The 18,338-nt window shown below is 42.5% G+C and overlaps 2 protein-coding genes across 3 annotated transcripts in view; both read left to right on the top strand.

Annotated features, from left to right (window-relative positions):
- The window catches only part of LOC146019856 (sulfotransferase 1C2-like), a 65,619-nt gene extending 49,299 nt beyond the window's left edge, over positions 1-16,320 (top strand). Inside the window, exon 9 of the mRNA XM_083152468.1 lies at positions 16,291-16,320. The gene's annotated coding sequence lies outside the window, so the exon portion shown is untranslated. The remainder of the gene's footprint in view (positions 1-16,290) is intronic.
- The window catches only part of LOC146019857 (sulfotransferase 1C4-like), a 37,942-nt gene extending 21,529 nt beyond the window's left edge, over positions 1-16,413 (top strand). For both annotated transcript variants that reach the window (XM_083152469.1, XM_083152471.1), the window contains 6 exons: positions 1,842-1,939; positions 14,524-14,650; positions 15,042-15,136; positions 15,227-15,407; positions 16,074-16,227; positions 16,291-16,413. In XM_083152469.1, the coding sequence (XP_083008595.1) occupies positions 1,842-1,939; positions 14,524-14,650; positions 15,042-15,136; positions 15,227-15,407; positions 16,074-16,186 (614 nt within the window). In that variant the 3' untranslated portion in view covers positions 16,187-16,227; positions 16,291-16,413. The remainder of the gene's footprint in view (positions 1-1,841; positions 1,940-14,523; positions 14,651-15,041; positions 15,137-15,226; positions 15,408-16,073; positions 16,228-16,290) is intronic.
- The last annotated feature ends 1,925 nt before the right edge of the window (positions 16,414-18,338 follow it).

The following is an 18,338-nucleotide window of genomic DNA, read 5'->3' as shown; positions in this document are numbered from 1 at the left end:
GTCTTCTACAGTACTGCAGTTCCTTTAAATCCTTGTAAAATGCCCTTTTGGGATCTTCTCATCTATTTATAGTAATGTCCGATTGTAGCAAAGATGAAGCTATTAATGTCAACCTTCTTCCTATACGTCATCATTTACATTTTCTGATCTTTTATGAAAATGCCTAAATCCTAAAAGTGAATGCTGCTTTACTGTATTCTGTAGTAAATGTGAGATTCTTCTGATTAGAGTTTATATGCATGATGTATTCCATCAGGGATTCCTCTGTACCTTCCCAGGTGAAGACGGTATTGTCTATCAATCTCTTCTAGAGAACCAAGTTTGCACCAAATGTCTCACCCTTCCAGATCTGCTCATCCTTCCTTATGCTCATGAATATATTTGGGTAACATGGTGCGAACTCGGTTCCCATGGCAGTTCCCTAACAAACTGCAAGCAAAGTTATTGTATCCTCCCTCAGTCTTGTTACATTTGTATTATTTGTTGTCCATAAAAATATGCTACACTGTTATACAATTTGTATTTTGATTCAACTTTTAGTCGAGAAACATTCAGGTTCCTCAATTGGTCATTGGCATCATATGAAACGTATATCTGTAAAACATAAAATATCACCTCTTTTTAAGCAAGTCTGCTTCCTGAGACATACAGTAGGTGTTACGCACTTCTCAGGCAGCTGCATGTACTTGGTTAAATATCCGGATTAAATAGCGATGTTCTTACCTTATCCATTGCATGAGTCACTTATTAACTGTCCAGTAGACGAAGACATGAAAATTTCTACGTGGGTTTTTCACATTTTTTATGCTTTTTTTCATCATGTTGACCTTGTGTCGACCATTTGGGATCGACCTGGAAATTGTCAACCTAAACATCATTGACATGCCTAGTACTCAGCCTATCAGTGCACTGGGAACCAGTGAGATCAGTAAGGGGCCCATTTTTCATTCTATATTTGTGGCTACATCCCCCCAAAACAATCCCCCCAAAACACCCATTTTCTGGGGATAGCCGCAAATATTAAGTATGCCCCGAATGGATCAGGAGGGAACGCAGCAGGAATCTCCAATCCCTGCTGTGATACCTCCTGCATCGCCACCAGCCGCATCCCCCATAGGTTTCTACAGGGGATGCAAAGCTGGCCGATGTAACAACATCGGGCAGCCTAGCTTCACATCCCTGGGCTGCTGCCATTCTGAGATGGATAATGCCCAGTGTAGCCTATGGGCAACATAACGCACTGCTGCTGGGGAAGTGCGTTCACACCCCCCTGGTGCCCGGCTCAGCACATCATAGAGAAGGACCATTAGGATCGCATTTTACAATGTGATCCAGGATGGTAATGTTCCTCCCAGATAGCATCGTAAATGCGATACTTGATAAATGGGCCCTAAAGTACTGCTTGCCTCACAGATCTCACGAATTGACTGTCTAAATACAAAATGGACTGTGTGTCAGGTGTGAGAAGTGGAGAAGTTGTGGCCAATGCTGTGTGGGTGTGGCCAATGCTGTGTGGGTGTGGCCAATGCTGTGTGGGTGTGGCCAATGCTGTGCGGGTGTGGCCATTGATGTGTAAGTGTGGCCAGATTGGTGTGGCCAGAATTATGTGGCCAGTGTTGTATAGGTAATGGCAGATTGGGGTGGGTTTGGCCAGAGCTGTGTTTATGTAGATTCCCCATCTACTGTACTTCTTCTACCTTCCCAAATATATCCCCCCAACACCCAGAAGTATCTGACTTTTCTGCACAGACTGTGGAGCAGGTGGGTGTGAATATTAGTTGAATGATGCCATATTAGGAAGAACACTGGGATTAATGTCTGAGTCCTTCCGTATATTTAAGGAGTGGACGATGCCAACGCGATGGAGTCTCCCCGTCTCCTCAAGACTCATTTCCCAATACAGCTGGTGCCGCCATCTTTCTGGGACAAGGACGTGAAGGTGAGTAAGAGAGACGGAGATTAATAATTCTATGTAATTATCTTGGCAACAATATTTAAATACACAATTGATAAATTGATAATAGATAAATTCTATGAATGCACCACTTACTGTATATTGTGGTGTAATGGTCCCTTGTATCTACCTTATAAGTAAATTCACCTTCTGGCTGGGATGTTTAAAATGGAAAATGCGGTAAAAACCCTGTTTTCAGGGGTTTTATCGCATTTTCAAACGTCCCGTTTCAGACACATACAGTATTGCCGGCTTTTTCTGGCATTACCCTATAAAAGCCTTTTGGCACCAGACCCTGCTGCCCCACACCCTCACCTGCTGTCCAGGCAGCCTCCTGCTGTGATGCCCGGACCCAGTGACCTCCTCCTCCCTAGCAGCAGTGCTTCCCCTTCTGGGTGCAGGGAGGAGGAGCCTGGGAGTCCCTGCACTCATCTCCCACAGGAGGCTCCTAGGCATGGGAGGTGAGAGGAACCTGCGAGCGCCCTCTCACCCGGGGCCGGTGGATTCGCAAAGGGCAGCTCTTTTTGCACCTTTCTGAAACTAATTGCATATGTTAGTACATGTCACGCCTGGGGTCAATGTGACTGTAAGGATAAATGTGTAGCCCCTCGACCTGATGGCCCCTTAGGTACCCGTGAGAATGTAATCTTAACACTACACACCAAACACACGGTGGCGAGTCAAGAAACATTCTGGTTTATTAGGAGTTTAACAGTAAGTTAAAAGACATGATACATGGGTGTATACAAGTGCATATTACATTCTGATTGGTCTGTTAGGTTGCAGGGCAAATTCAACAGGGGGGGGGCATACAAAATATCATACACAAAGAAATGAGTAACAAGGGGGGGTTTTCGATTATAGAGGAGTTTATGCATAAACACACTGCATAGCAATTCCAAGAGGGGGGGTTGGGAGTAGAAGCTCAGTAGAAACTGATAAGACACACAGGCTTATTATCTGTAACCTTGAAATGTAGCTATAGAAAAACAGTCTACCCATAATGAGAACAGTCTACGTGCAAATTCTTATATGCTACATGGGTTCTAAATTTTAACCCTTCAATCCCCTCTTAGAATCATGAATTTAGATGATATGATTCTTCTTACCAAATTCCTTATTTCTGTGCTTAGCAAGATATTGTTTGTAGCCTTCAGGGGAATTTGCGTGTGCAGGGGCAATGGATTCATACATAAGGGTGTTCTCAATACCTTTGGTAGCAAGTTTTCTACAACATGGTATAATACAAAAAACAACAATACAGATAATAGTAAGAATAATCAATATATAGATTGCTAATTGAACAAGGGCCTGCTTCCAGTTTTCAAACCATCCAAACCATTGGCTCCATGGGTTATCGATGCCTGAGTTCTTCTTCAATTCTATTGATAAATCCTCCAGTTTTTTAATAGCTAGAGTAACTTTACCATTGGGGCCTGTATTGTCAGGGATATATGTACAACATCCTTCAACTTTCCTTATATAAACACAAACTCCTCCTTTCTCTGCTAATATCATATCTAGAGTCATACGATTTTGAAATGTCATTTGTGATGTGGCTTCTAATTGTTCTGCAATGCCTTTTAAAGCGTCTTTTGTATCATTTACAAATCTCTGCTGGTTGTAGTAAATGTAATTAATCCAAGCAACATTTTTGTTTGCTGTGATTGTGGGTATGATGGATTCAAAGCCAGCCGCAACTTGATCTCTGGCCTTAAATTCATCTGGGACCCCTCTTGGGACACCAATTGCATCAATATATACATGTGGATCAAAACTCCCTAAAGGTGTTTCCCTTTTCTTTCTATTAATTGTGTCTTCAGGCAAAGGTGCCTCTATTTCTGCAGGTAGTATGTGTAAGGGCATAATAATTTTGGCTAGAGCACACTGTCCCTGCCAAGGAGTATCTAGCTTAGTTCTTATCTTCATATCACCGCAAATATAGTAAATGTCACCAAGGGATTTAGTCTGGTTGACAAGTACAATGTGTCTATGTTTACTACAGTATCCATCAGGAAAGGTTCTTAAATTCCTTCCTGTTGTGTCATTGGATACATAACATGTGTAGTTACCTGGGTAAATGGTGATGGTGTTTCCTGGGTTAGAATTCTTTGACAATATGGGATATTTCATTTTCCATAACTCACATTCACTATCATTTGTACGAGTACCATTATATAAACTGAAAAAAAAACAATTCTCTTGGGATTCTGGGATGTTTAAAGGTACAGTGCCTAGATGAGGCCTGGATTTTGCACAGACATAACAATTATTTCTATTATGTGTATCAGCTAGTTTTGGGAACTGGAAATAATCAAGTACAAATGTGGCAGTATGAGTGTTAGATGAGTTAAACCATAGGGTTAGTAGCTCACCATTTTGGGTTATATCTACTTCAGCTTTAAGGGGAATGCAAAGAGCAAGAACGAGCAAAGTTATTGGGGTCAATATCAGGGGCTGGTCCAGAGTTGGAGTCATCATGGAATGGGTCCTCTTCTCCACGTTGGAGGTCAGGGTTGTCTACCCTCGTTAGTACCTCGTCCTGTTGGAGGTCAGGGTTGTCTACCCTCGTTAGTACCTCGTCCTGTTGGAGGTCAGGGTTGTCTACCCTCGTTAGTACCTCGTCCTCGATCTGTTCTCTATCCGGGACGTTACTCGGGATTCTCTTTACCCTGGATGCGTGTATCCACACTGGACTCTCTTCTGTAAGGACAGCCGTCCTTGTTACCGCTACGATCTCTGTTTCTGGACCATAGGTGAAGTCTCCTGGGCTCTTATTTCTGGCAAGGACCTTCACAACGACCTTGTCTCCAACCTGGAAGGGGTGTGTTGGTTCCTGTGGATTAGAAGGATTTTTACAAACGACATCATGTTCAATTTCACTAAGTCTGGTGATGAGGGACCTAACATACTCTTCTCTAATCTGTTCTAGGTCTCCCTCCTGGACTATCATTGGTTTCTTAGCCCAAGGTGTGGGAAAAAATCTTCCTATTAGTATTTCAAAGGGTGAATAACCCAGAGTCTGTTGGGGGGGTCATTCTAATTTCTGCTAGGACTATGGGGAGGGTTTGTTTCCATTTATTAAATGTTCCTCCTGTTACTTTCCTAAGTTTATCCTTTTCTCCACTATCCCTGAACTTTGAGAATGATAGGGAATGTGAAATTTCCTCTCTATTTGAAATGCTTTCACTAAAGCTTGTGTGATTTTTTGCTGTAAAGGCAGTGCCTTTGTCGCTATCTATTTGGAGCGGGCATCCCCATCTAGGGATGATTTCTTGTGTTAGTATGCGTGCAACTGTTTTTGCATCTTCTGCTTTTGTGGGAAATGCCTCTGGCCATCTGGAAAACATATCTACTATGACCAGAGCATACTCCTGTTTTGTACCTTTGTTAGGTATATGTGTAAAATCAATTTGCAAATGTGTGAAAGGAGTAGTTGGGTACTCCAGGTGTTGATGCTTTGCTTTCATTGGGTTATTAGGGTTGTTGCGCAGACAGGTAATACATCTGCTAATGTACTAATCTACCAATGTTTTAGCATCTGTGGTATAAAAGTCTTTGCTCAAAAGTATAGCTGTGGTGATTTTGCTATAATGTCCTACCCCATGGTAGTGAGCAATGAACAATGGGGCGCTTGATTGTGGTATGCATGGTCTCCCCTCTTTGCAGATCAATCCTGTTATAGGATTTTTCTGCAATATTGGAAATAACCAGTCATCCAAGTCTTTTTGTGATGCTGAGCTTTGTAGTTCAGTGATCAGGTTTATCTTTCTACATTTGGCAAGCTCTTGTGAGCGCTATGAGTTCTGCAGCTTGTGCTGATTGATATGGAATGGGTCTCGCTTCTAAAATGTCATTTGGGAGGCGTACCACTGCATAGCCTGCCTGATATGTCGAGTCATTGGGTCTATTACAAGAACCATCCACAAATACATGGTCAGAACCTGGTATTGGTACAGGGGAAATGTCAAGTCTAGGGGAGGTCTCTGACTCTATTGATGCAGAACAGTCATGATCGTCAGGAATGTCATCCTGTGGCCCTTTTAGTCCTAAAAGTGCATTTAGAATGGGTGCGGGGCCTGAGGATGCGTTTGCATACTTAATGGTGAGTGAGGGGCTTCCTAGCAACAGGACCTCATCTCCACTAAGACGCTGGGCTGACATGTTGTGTGTGTAGCCCTTTAAGTAATGCTACAACATTATGTGTGGTATGGAGAACAGTGGGTGAGCCTAGGGTGAGTGTGGTTGCCATCTCAGCTACCATTGCACAGGCCGCCAGTGCCCAAAGACAGGCAGGCATACTTTGGACCGACACCGGCATCACTTTAGAAAAGAATGCCACGGGGCGCAGCTTACCTCCATGTTCTTGTGTCAGCACACCCGCCATGGTTTTACATTTTGTCCCTTGCATATAACTGAAATGGTTGTACATAGTTTGGGAGGGTCAATGCCGGACTTTTCATCAACATACATTTTTAAGGCTTTCATATGCATTTAACATTTCTTGTGACCATTGTATCTGTTTAGGTTTGTCATTGAGTGTGGCTTGTCTCAAAATGTTATCATAGTAGGAACAGTCAGAAATCCACTGTCTGCAATAATAGTGTTTGGGCGGACCAGACCCAGTACAGACTGAATGCGTTGTGGGCTGACTTTCCTCTCTCCCTTTTTCAAGACAAAACCTAAATAATTAACATTCTTTTTGCACCATTGCATTTTTGCTTTTTGACACTTTGTGCCCACATTCACAGAGCCAGTTTAACAGTGATATACCATCCTCTCGGCATGCCTCCTTTGTTGAACTACAAATAAGCAGATCATCTGCATACTGTAGCAGGACTGAACCATAGGGGGGTGCCAGGGGGTTAATATGGCTTGGAGCACGATGCTGTACACAACAGGGGAGTCAATATACTCCTGTGGCAGTCTGCATCATGTTAACTGCTGGCCTCAAAAGAAAATGCAAATAACAGTTGTGTCTGGGTGTCCACAGGTATGCTAAAAAATGCATTTTTTCAAATTGGTTACTGAGAAGTAGGCGGCATCTACAGGGATGGCTGAGATGAGTGAGTGTACATCAGGTACAATGGGTGCAATGGGAACAATTAATTGGTTTATTGCTCTGAGGTCCTGTTGACCATATCTGAGGATTTACAGTGTCTAATTCTGTGTTTGGGTCAGAACTGTCAGTCATGAGCAAGTGTGGTGATGAAACATTAATTCCCTTTTCCTGCTTCTGATGGACTAATTGTGATTTCTAGCACAGAGAGAAGATCTCTGCCTAGCAAATTCATTAGGCAGTCAGGTATTACAGTAAATTCATGTTTTCCTATGTCATGGCCCTTTAAGGTCTGTCCCTGCCAGTCAATCTGAAATCTGGGGTTGTCTCTAGGTCTGGGTTGGCTGGGCTGCATGGGGTTACTGACCTGTCGGGGTTTGTTTGAAGGGAACGGACAGTCTCTAGCCCAATGGCTATCCCTTTCACAGTTATAGCAGCTTGTCTGCCTGTTGGGTGGGGGTCCCGCAGGAGCCCTCTGAGGTAGTCTGTCTCTAGGAGAACGGAATGGTTTATTCTGTCTCCTAGGATTGTTTTGATTTTGGAAGCGTGTGAACGGGGTATGTGATGGTGTGACAGTGTTTCTTTTAACTTCAAAACAACCTGCTGCTTCCTTTTCATACAAATGTTTTTTTGTTTTTTTTTTAAATCCTTCACTGTATCAGAGGTTCAAGTTGAAACACTCTGCTTCACAGCGAGGATATATATCGGCAGCAGATTATTAATGAAAGTGGAAACAAGTAAATTATCATTATGCAGAAGCGGCAGACCTGCTTCCTCGGTCCAGCACTTCTTGAATCTCTTCCAGAAATTGGTCACTGTTTCTGTTTACAACTTACAGCTATGGGGAGAGATGAGCGTGCTTTAAACACTTCATTCATATGTGCAGCAAGTTGATCCCACATAGCATCTATGCCTTCTTGTGTATTAAGTGGGTAACCTACAGTTGTTTGTGTGACTGAGGGTACACTGATAAGTGGAACTTTTTCCCAGTCTCATTTATTGTAATGGTCAATTATATCATTAACAATGAGTCTCATATCTCCTTGGGTAAAGCTGCGTCCTTTGCATGCTTTCTTTAAATATATTATACATCCTATTGGTGTTATTATTGGTTTGGGACAATTTTTAATTATCCTATCTATCCCGCTAAATTGTCTACCCAAGGGTTAATAAAATAGTAATTTGTGGGGGAGACACGGGCAACATATTCTTTACATGTCTCTCCTGGTAAAAGCGGGGAATATTCTGTTTCTTTACTCTAATATAATCCCATAATATAACAGTGTGTCAGTCAATATAGTCACAATAATATCTGTCACAAGTCAAGTCGCAATTGTACTTAAAATTACTTTAAACAAAATGACATTCAGTAGCCAAATCACTTTGCAAATCTACTTAGGATCACTTTAAACAGCAATGACACTCAGTGGCCGTATACTCACCACCCGTTCACTGAGTATCCTTAATACAAAATATACAGCACAATTGTATATAAGACAGACAGAACACTTCAGCGTACGTGCACTTACCACCCGTCCACTGAGTGTCCCAAACAAATACACAGTTGCAACATTAACAGACAAACATGTACATACATATATTTAGGCGATCAGATCGAGGAGGCTTTCTCTGTGAACCCCTGGTTCAATTGCGGTATCCTGGATACCTGTTTCGTAATCTCAAGTCCCGGACTTGAATTACCTTTACGTAGACCCCAGGTCCTTGTATCCATGATACATTTTATGACGTCATAAATTTCCTTACATACAATTACGTAATATTAAGTCCCGGACTTAAATATTACCTTGTCACGTGTTCCCGGAACACGGAGTGAGTTCAGATTCTCAAATTCAGCAGGTGGCCGCAATCCCGTGGAGGGGACGGCCGGCTGAATCCCAGACGAAGCCCTCAAATTGTAAGGATAAATGTGTAGCCCCTCGACCTGATGGCCCCTTAGGTACCCGTGAGAATGTAATCTTAACACTACACACCAAACACACGGTGGCGAGTCAAGAAACATTCTGGTTTATTAGGAGTTTAACAGTAAGTTAAAAGACATGATACATGGGTGTATACAAGTGCATATTACATTCTGATTGGTCTGTTAGGTTGCAGGGCAAATTCAACTGGGGGGGGGGGGGCATACAAAATATCATACACAAAGAAATGAGTAACAAGGGGGGGTTTTCGATTATAGAGGAGTTTATGCATAAACACACTGCATAGTAATTCCAAGAGGGGGGGTTGGGAGTAGAAGCTCAGTAGAAACTGATAAGACACACAGGCTTATTATCTGTAACCTTGAAATGTGGCTATAGAAAAACAGTCTACCCATAATGAGAACAGTCTACGTGCAAATTCTTATATGCTACATGGGTTCTAAATTTTAACCCTTCAGTGACAATGTGACGAAGGCCTCAGGTGTAGGCTCGAACCGAAGGATGAATCGGGGAGGCTTGATTAGACCATTGTACATATATTGTACTGTAGTGCACCCAGAGGCAGGATGAGCAGGAAGGAGGCAGAAGTAAAAGTACAATCAGGTTTATTGAAACAGATGGTAACTTGGCAACTGGCAGAGAGTAACGTATGCACGGCCACAGGAATGGTACACAATGACTGTGATGAAATAAGATACAGCGCACTGATGAAGTTCATAAGCGACCATGAGCCGATAACCAAACAGAGGGCAAAGTACGTCACTTGGGGTTGCCTGGAAATACTGATGACTTGGGGTGATGATTAGAACAGCGATGGCAAGAACGATGGTTATAACATCGAAGACAGGAACGATGGTTAGAACATCGATTACTGGAAGGATGGTTAGAACATCGATGACTGGAACGATGGCTAGAACATCGTCATGAACGATAGTTAGAACATTGACAGGAACGATGGTTAGAATATCGAATGCAGGAACGATGGTTAGAACAATGAATGCAGGAAAGATGGCTGGAACATCAAATGTGGATCAATGGTTAGAACATTGACAGGAACGATAGTTGGAACATCAAATGCAGGAATGATGGTTAGTACATCAATGACTGATGGTTAGAACATTGATGACTGGAGCGATTGTTAGAAACATCGATGATTGGAGCTATGGTTAGAAACATCGATGACTGGAGCGATGGTTGAACATCGATAACTTGAATGATTCTTATAACATCGATGATTATAACGATGGTTACAACATCAATGTAAATAACGATGGTTATAACATCAACAGGAATGATGGTTGGAACATCGACAGGTACCACGGTTAGAACATCGACAGGAACGATGGCTGGAACATCGAATGCAGGATCGATGGATAGAACATCGAATACAGGAACGATGGCTGGAACATCGAATGTGGAACGATGATTATAACATCAACAGGAACGATAGTTTGAACATCAACAGGAACGATGGTTGGAACATCGATGACAAGAACGATGGTTACAACATCGACAGGAACGATGGTTACAACATCGACAGGAACGATGGTTGGAACATCGACAGAAATGATGGTTAGAACATCAACAGGAACGATGGTTAGAAAATCAAATGAAGGAACGATGGTTAGAACATCGACAGGAACGATGGCTGGAACATCGAATGCAGGAATTATGGTTAGAACATCAATGTCTGGAGCGATGGTTAGAACATCGATGACTGAAGTGATGGTTAGAACATCGATGACTGGAGCGATGGTTAGAACACCGATTAATTGAATGATTATTAGAACATCGATGATAAGAACGATGGTTATAATATCAACAGGAATGATGGTTGGAACATCGACAGGAACGATGGTTAGAACATCGACAGGAACGATGGTTAGAATGTCAAATGAAGGAACGATGGTTAGAACACCGAATACAGGAACGATGACTGGAACATCAAATATGGAACGATGGTTAGAACATCGACAGTAATGATTGTGTAACAATGGCTGGAACATCGAATGCAGGAATGATGGTTAGAACATCAATGTCTGAGGCGATGGTTAGTACATCGATGGCTGGAGCGATGGTTAGATCATCAATGACTGGAGCGATGGTTGGAACATCGATGACTTGAACGATGATTAAAACATCGATGATGGGAACGATGATTATAACATCGATAGGGACAATGGTTGGATGGTTAGATCATCTATGATAATATCGATGTTTACAACATCGATGGTTACAACATCGACAGGAACAATGGTTAGAACATCGACAGGAACAATGGCTGGAACATCGAATGCAGGAACGATGGTTAAAACTTCGAATACAGGAACGATGGCTGGAACATCGAATGTGGAACAATGATTATAACATCAACAGGAACGATAGTTAGAACATAAACAGGAACGATGGTTGGAACATTGATGATAAGGACGATGGTTCTAACATCGACATGAACGATTGTTGGAACACCAACAGGAACAATGGTTATAACATCGACAGGAACGATGGCTGGAACATGGAATGCAGGAACGATGGTTAGAACATTAAAATACAACAAAATACAAAAAATGGCGCTAAAAGGGCAGCACTTTCCTAGCCAGGAGTTACCTTCCTGGTAAACAAATACAAAATACAATGGAAAATAACTGTGGGCGCTTTTCCTTATTTTCCATTGTATTTTGTGATGGTTAGAACATAGAATACTGGAATGATGGCTGGAACATCGAATACAGGAACGATGGCTGGAACATCGAATGTGGAACGATGGTTAGAACATCGACAGGAATGGAGGTTGAATCACCAACAGCTAGGCAAGGAACTGCTGAGGTAAGTATCCTTCTCTGGACACAGGATCACAGGAGCTGGAATACCTGGAAGTAAGCACACTGCAGCAGAGAGGCACAACTGTACCAACAGGAGACAATTGAAGCACTAGTAATGTGTCTTAGATCTCCCAGCATACATATACCCACTGAGAAGCCGGGATTGGCTGGGCAATTATGACAGGGAACCAGACTACACAGGCAGGGGCTTAGCCACCATGAGGCAGACCCCGCGGCCGGCTTGGAGGAGCAAGAGCCAGTGGGGTCTGCGGGGGGCGCCGGCACCTGTCAGGGACAGGCTGTGTGGTTAGTTATTGCGCCTCAGTGAGAAAAACAAAATAGCAATCTAGCAAATATGATACCTTTTAATGGCTAACAAAAATAAATGTTGTTAACCATTTATTTTTGTTAGCCATTAAAAGGTATCATATTTGCTAGATTGCTATTTTGTTTTTCTCACTGAGGAACAATAAAACTTTTCTTATCAACTGGCTAACACGGTACCAAACTTTTTTCTTTTAGTTATTGCGCTGCGCTCTGATCCGGGTCCAGCTGCTGATTGACAGCTTGAGCCGTTCGCAAGGAACTACCTGGCAGAGTGCTTTTCTTTAGAAGCAGCTGCGGGCGGAGTACTTATTCTGAGCTGAGGTTTCCCGTCCTGAGTGTTTATTGTAAGCAGCGCTGCCCTGCACCTCCTCGTCACCCGACTGGCTGGACTTACTGCTTTACACCCCCCAGCCGCCTGAGCAAGGGGACGGAAGCTGGGCAGAAGACACTGCTGCAGCAGCTGCCTGTGTTGGGAACATGAGCTAAGCAGGAGGCAGAACTGTAAGTACAGTGTCACCCGGCCACCACCTAGACTAGCACCTTGCCACCTTCACATTTATAGGGTTGACCATTTGGGGACAGCTACTTGGCTCTAACTACTGTATACATAAATAATATATACAGTCACAGTGTGCTACAGTCGTATACAATTTGAATATTATACACTAGTGGAATGTGCACACAGGTGGGTATTTTACTGCGTGGACCTGCTGTAGGAGACGTCGGAGAGAGGAAGATGCAGGCTCTCTCTAGTTGTGCACAGCCTGTCTGCCCCAGGCATCTACATAAGTAACAGTAAGGCAGTACTTTTACATATATATATTTCTGCCTTCAAGGAGAGAGCTATCTGATCTTGATTGTGGGTGATCTTCCCCTACTTGTTACGCTGGGTTAAGAAAACTGTTGAAAAACTCTGATTGGTGTAGTTCTGTTTATGAGCTTATATCTTGTACTTTAGGAATACTCCAACATCTAGCTGGAATCCATATCCTAAATGGCGTCCTATTAGGGTGGTACCACATTTAAGTGTGATCCATATTAGTACGGCCTCTATTCACTTGTTCAGGGGTGAAGTTAACATCACCTTAGTGAATCTGTCCTCACCACCAGATAGCGAACTCTAAAATATACGTTTGTTTGGTATAAAGAATACCCCTTGACTGTAAACCTTTATATCTGAATCTGTACTTTGTATGGCCCCTGATGAAGTCGTGTTGACGAAACGCGTTGGGCTTCTTTTAATAAAGAAAATATTTGTGTGAACGAAGTCTTCGTCTTACTGCTGAACTCCACAAACCCATCATGGAAAATCAATGATTGTGTAATCATTTCTTATGTTGATGCATGCTAGGTGGTACGATTTGAGTGCACTCTGATCTTCCCTTTGTCTTTGATATATATATATGTATAAACAAGTGCCATTACGGTGTGTGGCGTATAGTGTAAGGGACATTACAGTGTGTGACGTAATGTGTAAGTGGCATTGTGGTTTGTGTCATTTGTAATGGGCATTACGGTGTGTCACATATTGTGTAATAGGCATTGCGGTGGGTGGCATGTGCAATGGGCATTGCAGTGTGTGGCATATTGTGTAATGGGCATAGCAGTGTGTCGCATATTGGCATTACGGTGTGTGGCATAATGCCCATTACTCTTTGAAGCGAGGCCACGCAAAATGTGCGCATTTTTTATATTTTAAATTATCTGTATGTGGGGCACATTTTTACTGTTAAAACTGGGAGCCATATTGTCTAGAAACAGCCCTGTTTGTTTCACCAGAATTTTATTGTGGGGGCGCAGGAAACTTTTTTGGCTTGGGGAGCAAATTTTATAGTTACGCCACTGCACACAGGATTGGCTCGGAATGACATGTGACTGTAAAGAACATGGCAGACCCCATGTCAGGCTATGGAGGGAAATTTTGTTTTTACACACCATGCTTGTGGCCAGGAGCAATGGCGGTGGACTGGGAGATTTTCGGGCGCTGTGGACTATCACCCAGTATGAGAGAGGAGACATGCTGCACAGCCGCAGGCTCAGCCGCGCTGGGAGAACACGCAGGTGATTGCAGAGCAGCCATACTGCACACAGGACGCGGGCTGCATCCTGGCTTGAGATGCAGGCACAGTCTGCTCAGACACTTGAATGGTAAGAAAGTCTGTTTCATTACCCGAATCGTGACAGTACATATGCGATTAGTACATTCCCCCCTCTGTCTTTATATTAGCAATCACACAATTCAAAGGTCAGAGTAGATGCAGCAGTGCAGAGCAAAAAAAAAAACCTGACGTACGTTTCGCAGTTCACCACTTTGTCAAGGCAGATTCCTATGCCGCTATTTTGAGGAACATGTATCAATACCTTAAAAAGAACGGATATAACGCATATTATTTTTATGTGTGTTCTTCCTGTCCCTGGCAGGTTATATACGTTGCTAGGAATGCAAAGGACTGCATGGTATCCTACTTTCACTTCCAGAGGATGAATAAGGGCATGCCGGAGCCTGGGACCTGGGATGAGTACTTCTCAGTGTTCCTGGCAGGAGATGGTGAGACAAAGGGATGACTATACTTTGTAATGATCCCCAGGTTTTGAAGGTGGGAACCCTCTGAGATGGAGGAGAGATTATTAAATAAATGTCCTCAAAGGAAATGTATCTACCGAGCGAAATGAATATAACATTGAACGGAGAAGGACATGATTACCTATGATCACACATGGCCTCCCTCCCCCCATCCATCTATATTGCATATTGTGGCCATAGATTGCAGCTCTAGTAAAATCATATCACAGTTTACGGTATATTACTGCTGCTGCGGTAAGATTGGATACACAGACTGGCGTTGCGTTTTACAGGAAATAGGAAATGCCCCCTTAATTTGCCTAAGACTATAGTGGGCTTCTGTTGTTCAGAAAAAAAACAATCTTCTGCTTTTCAGTGGCTTGGGGAAGCTGGTTTGACCATGTAATTGGCTGGTGGAAAGAAAAAGACAGACATCGGATTCTCTATGTGTTTTATGAGGATTTGGTGGAGGTGAGTAGGACTGATGGGACACAAGGTGTATATATAAGTTCTCAGATAGTCCAGGTTCTCATATAGTTACAAAAACTCTTTTGTCAACAGGACCCAAAACGAGAGATCAGAAAGATAATGAAGTTCTTAGGGAAGAACCTTTCAGATGAGGTTCTTGAGAAGATCCGGCATCACACATCATTCCAGGCAATGAAGGAAAATCCGATGGCCAACTTCAGCGCCCTACCAAAAGCTATATTAGACCAGTCCATCTCTCCATTCATGAGGAAAGGTAGAAATCAATTGTTTCTACAAATCAACAGCAGTTGAGGATGGGATAAAATGGTCTCAGATTCTGCCATAGTTTTGTTTTAACATCTGAATGCTTTGACACAACCCAACATCCCAAATGTATTTTAATGATGATGTTATAAGTCAATAGATGTAATAAGCTGCAATTTTTTAAGTCTTTGAAAATGTACCATAAAAAATGTAATACATTAGAAGTCCCCCCCTGGCCAGTGAGACAGATGGGGAAGGGGGCACATGAAATATTTGCTCCACCCAGATAAAAGCATCCCACAGCTCTGAGGTTTGTGCCACACCCAGTGAAGCCACTGTGGTCTACTGCAGTCCATGTGGCCTTCACATGGGCAACAGACGGCTTGCTCATTCTAGGTTAGATAGCATCATGCTGAATGGCCGAGTGGCGGTTTGTAATTATGGAGCAGGGAATGTCTGTTGTGGTAACGTGTCGGCTATAAACCCAACGCACATTGCCGCCTTCTCAGCATCTAAAACCATTTGTGGTGACTTTCCAATAGCCGCAACTCCAGTACCTATTACTATCCAACCTTAGAATCAACCAGGGGGTATTTACTAAGTATGGGCCATTTTCTTGCTCTACGTGCTGTATCCATGTGTTACTCATTCCGTGATTTGGATTCTTTTTTATCAGGGGAAGTCGGGGATTGGAAGACGCATTTTTCAGAGTCCCAGAATACTGTGTTCGATGCGGAATACAAGAAGCGGATGGAGGGGAGCGGACTGAGCTTCCGCACCCAGTTATGAATCTACAGTCGCGCACTCACACAGTGTCACCCACTGACCACCTGGTGTCACCCACTGACCACCTGGTGTCACCCACTGACCACCTAGTGTCACCCACTGACCACCTAGTGTGCCCACTGACCACCCAGTGTGCCCACTGACCACCTAGTGTAGGTGAAGCTTCCTCAGCTGGATTTAATCATCAGTCTAACACTACAGTAGAAGATAACTAGTGACCCCGTCTTTACACATTAGAGTGAACCCATCTTCATTAAGGTTCTTCTAAGGATCAAACATCAAAAAATTACAATGTGTAATAATAATAATAATTTTAATTTTTCTTTTAACGTTAAAGAAAGAAGATATATCATTAATCAATAGCCTACTATTCTGGTTGGAAATCTCAGAGACTGTAATAATGTAAAATTATATTGGAGGAGATGTTTTAAGACTTGGGGTGGGAAGTATTAACCAACATTAGTACATCCAGACACACATCGCATTGATACTAATCGTACATGTACTAACATATGCGATTACCGCAAAGGACAGACTTTCATGCCCAATTTCGGCACTGGCTGTATGATAGGATGACCCAGCAATGTTGGCCTGGGGACAGGAGAATGGGAAAGTGAGAGAGAGAAGAAGTGAGAATATGTGAGGACTGTACAGTGGGGATGTGATTGGATAGGAAAGGTTTATGAAGGTTCTGATAGGCTGCCTGGGTATGTGAGTTTTCCTGGAACAATTGAAGTATTGGAGACTAGAGGACAGTCTTATTGTGCGTGGGAGGGCATTGCGTTGAGGAAAATTGTCTTCATTCATTTTTTTTAATGACAACTTTTTAAATCTAAAAAGATGCATGCCTTATTTTTAATATTACATCAGCCTTACATTGTTTTCACTATTGTTATAATATACAGTACATCATCATTTTTACATATTAAATTAATATATTCTAAAAACCAGCACTTCTTTTCTGTTTGTCCTACATCAGGGTTGCAATAACAGAGTAATAATATAATTACTGTAACTGCCTGTGATGATATATATATATATATATATATATATATATATATATATATATATATATATCCACTTTTAGCACTGTGTGGACACCGGCTCCCCCCAACGTGTTTCGGCCTTGGAGGAGGCCGAAACGCGTTGTAGGGAGCTGTTTGATTTCCTAGACTAATGTCTATTTTTTCACCTGATGTTCCATGGCTGTTCTATGTTGAAGTGCCTATTTTATATGTTTTTATTTAATAAATACTACACTGAGAGGGAAATTTACTAAGATGTGTATTCTACTTCACATGTGATGTTGCTATGGCAACCAATCAGATCCTGTCTACTATCTTCTAGAGCAGGGGTGCTAAATAAATAAGTAGTAGATTCTGATTGGTTGCCCATAGCAACATCACATGTGAAGTAGAATACACATCTTAGTAAATTTCCCCCTATATATGTTATTTTACCTTTTTTGGTATTTTTGGAGTCGTGTGTGACAGATCCGAATAGAGAAGACAAACGTTCTACTCTCATTTTGAGGCGGAGAAGAGGAGACGTATGATATTTTTTTAGGAAGGTGCAGTTACACGATGGTAACTTTGGGGCAGATGTATTAAGCTTTAACAAGAGATAAATCCAAGGGTGATAAGGAGAGATAAACGTCCAGCCAATCACCTGCCAACTGCCATGTCACAGCCTGTGTTTGAAAAAAGTCAGTAAGGAGCTGATTGGCTGGACGTTTATCTCTCCTTATCACCCTTGCATTTATCTCTTGTTAAGGCTTAATACATCTGCCCCAATGAACCTCACTTTGATGACAATTAGTTCCGCTTGGAAGTGGAGAGGAGGAGACGTCTGGTTATTATTACGAATGTGTATGCTTCAGTTTGTTGGGGGGACCGCACGTTTCCTCTTTGGGTGCTTGTAGAATACACTAAGGGGTAATTCCGGTTGGCTTGCTAAAGCAAACGCCTTCTTTAATGGACAAAACCATGCTACACTGCAGGTGGGGCAGATGTAACCTGTGCAAAGAGAGTTATTACATCGGATGTGGTGAATGGGATCTTGACATCCGTGCATAGTAATCAGGGTGCTGACAGCAATGAAGAAGACACTGTCAGCGCCCTGATTACTATGGTGCCTTATTCAGCTGCGTACTCCA

The sequence above is a fragment of the Crinia signifera genome, chromosome 7 (assembly GCF_055691185.1).
Source record: "Crinia signifera chromosome 7, ASM5569118v1, whole genome shotgun sequence".
NCBI lineage: Eukaryota > Metazoa > Chordata > Amphibia > Anura > Myobatrachidae > Crinia > Crinia signifera.
This window is presented reverse-complemented; position numbering and strand designations above follow the sequence as displayed.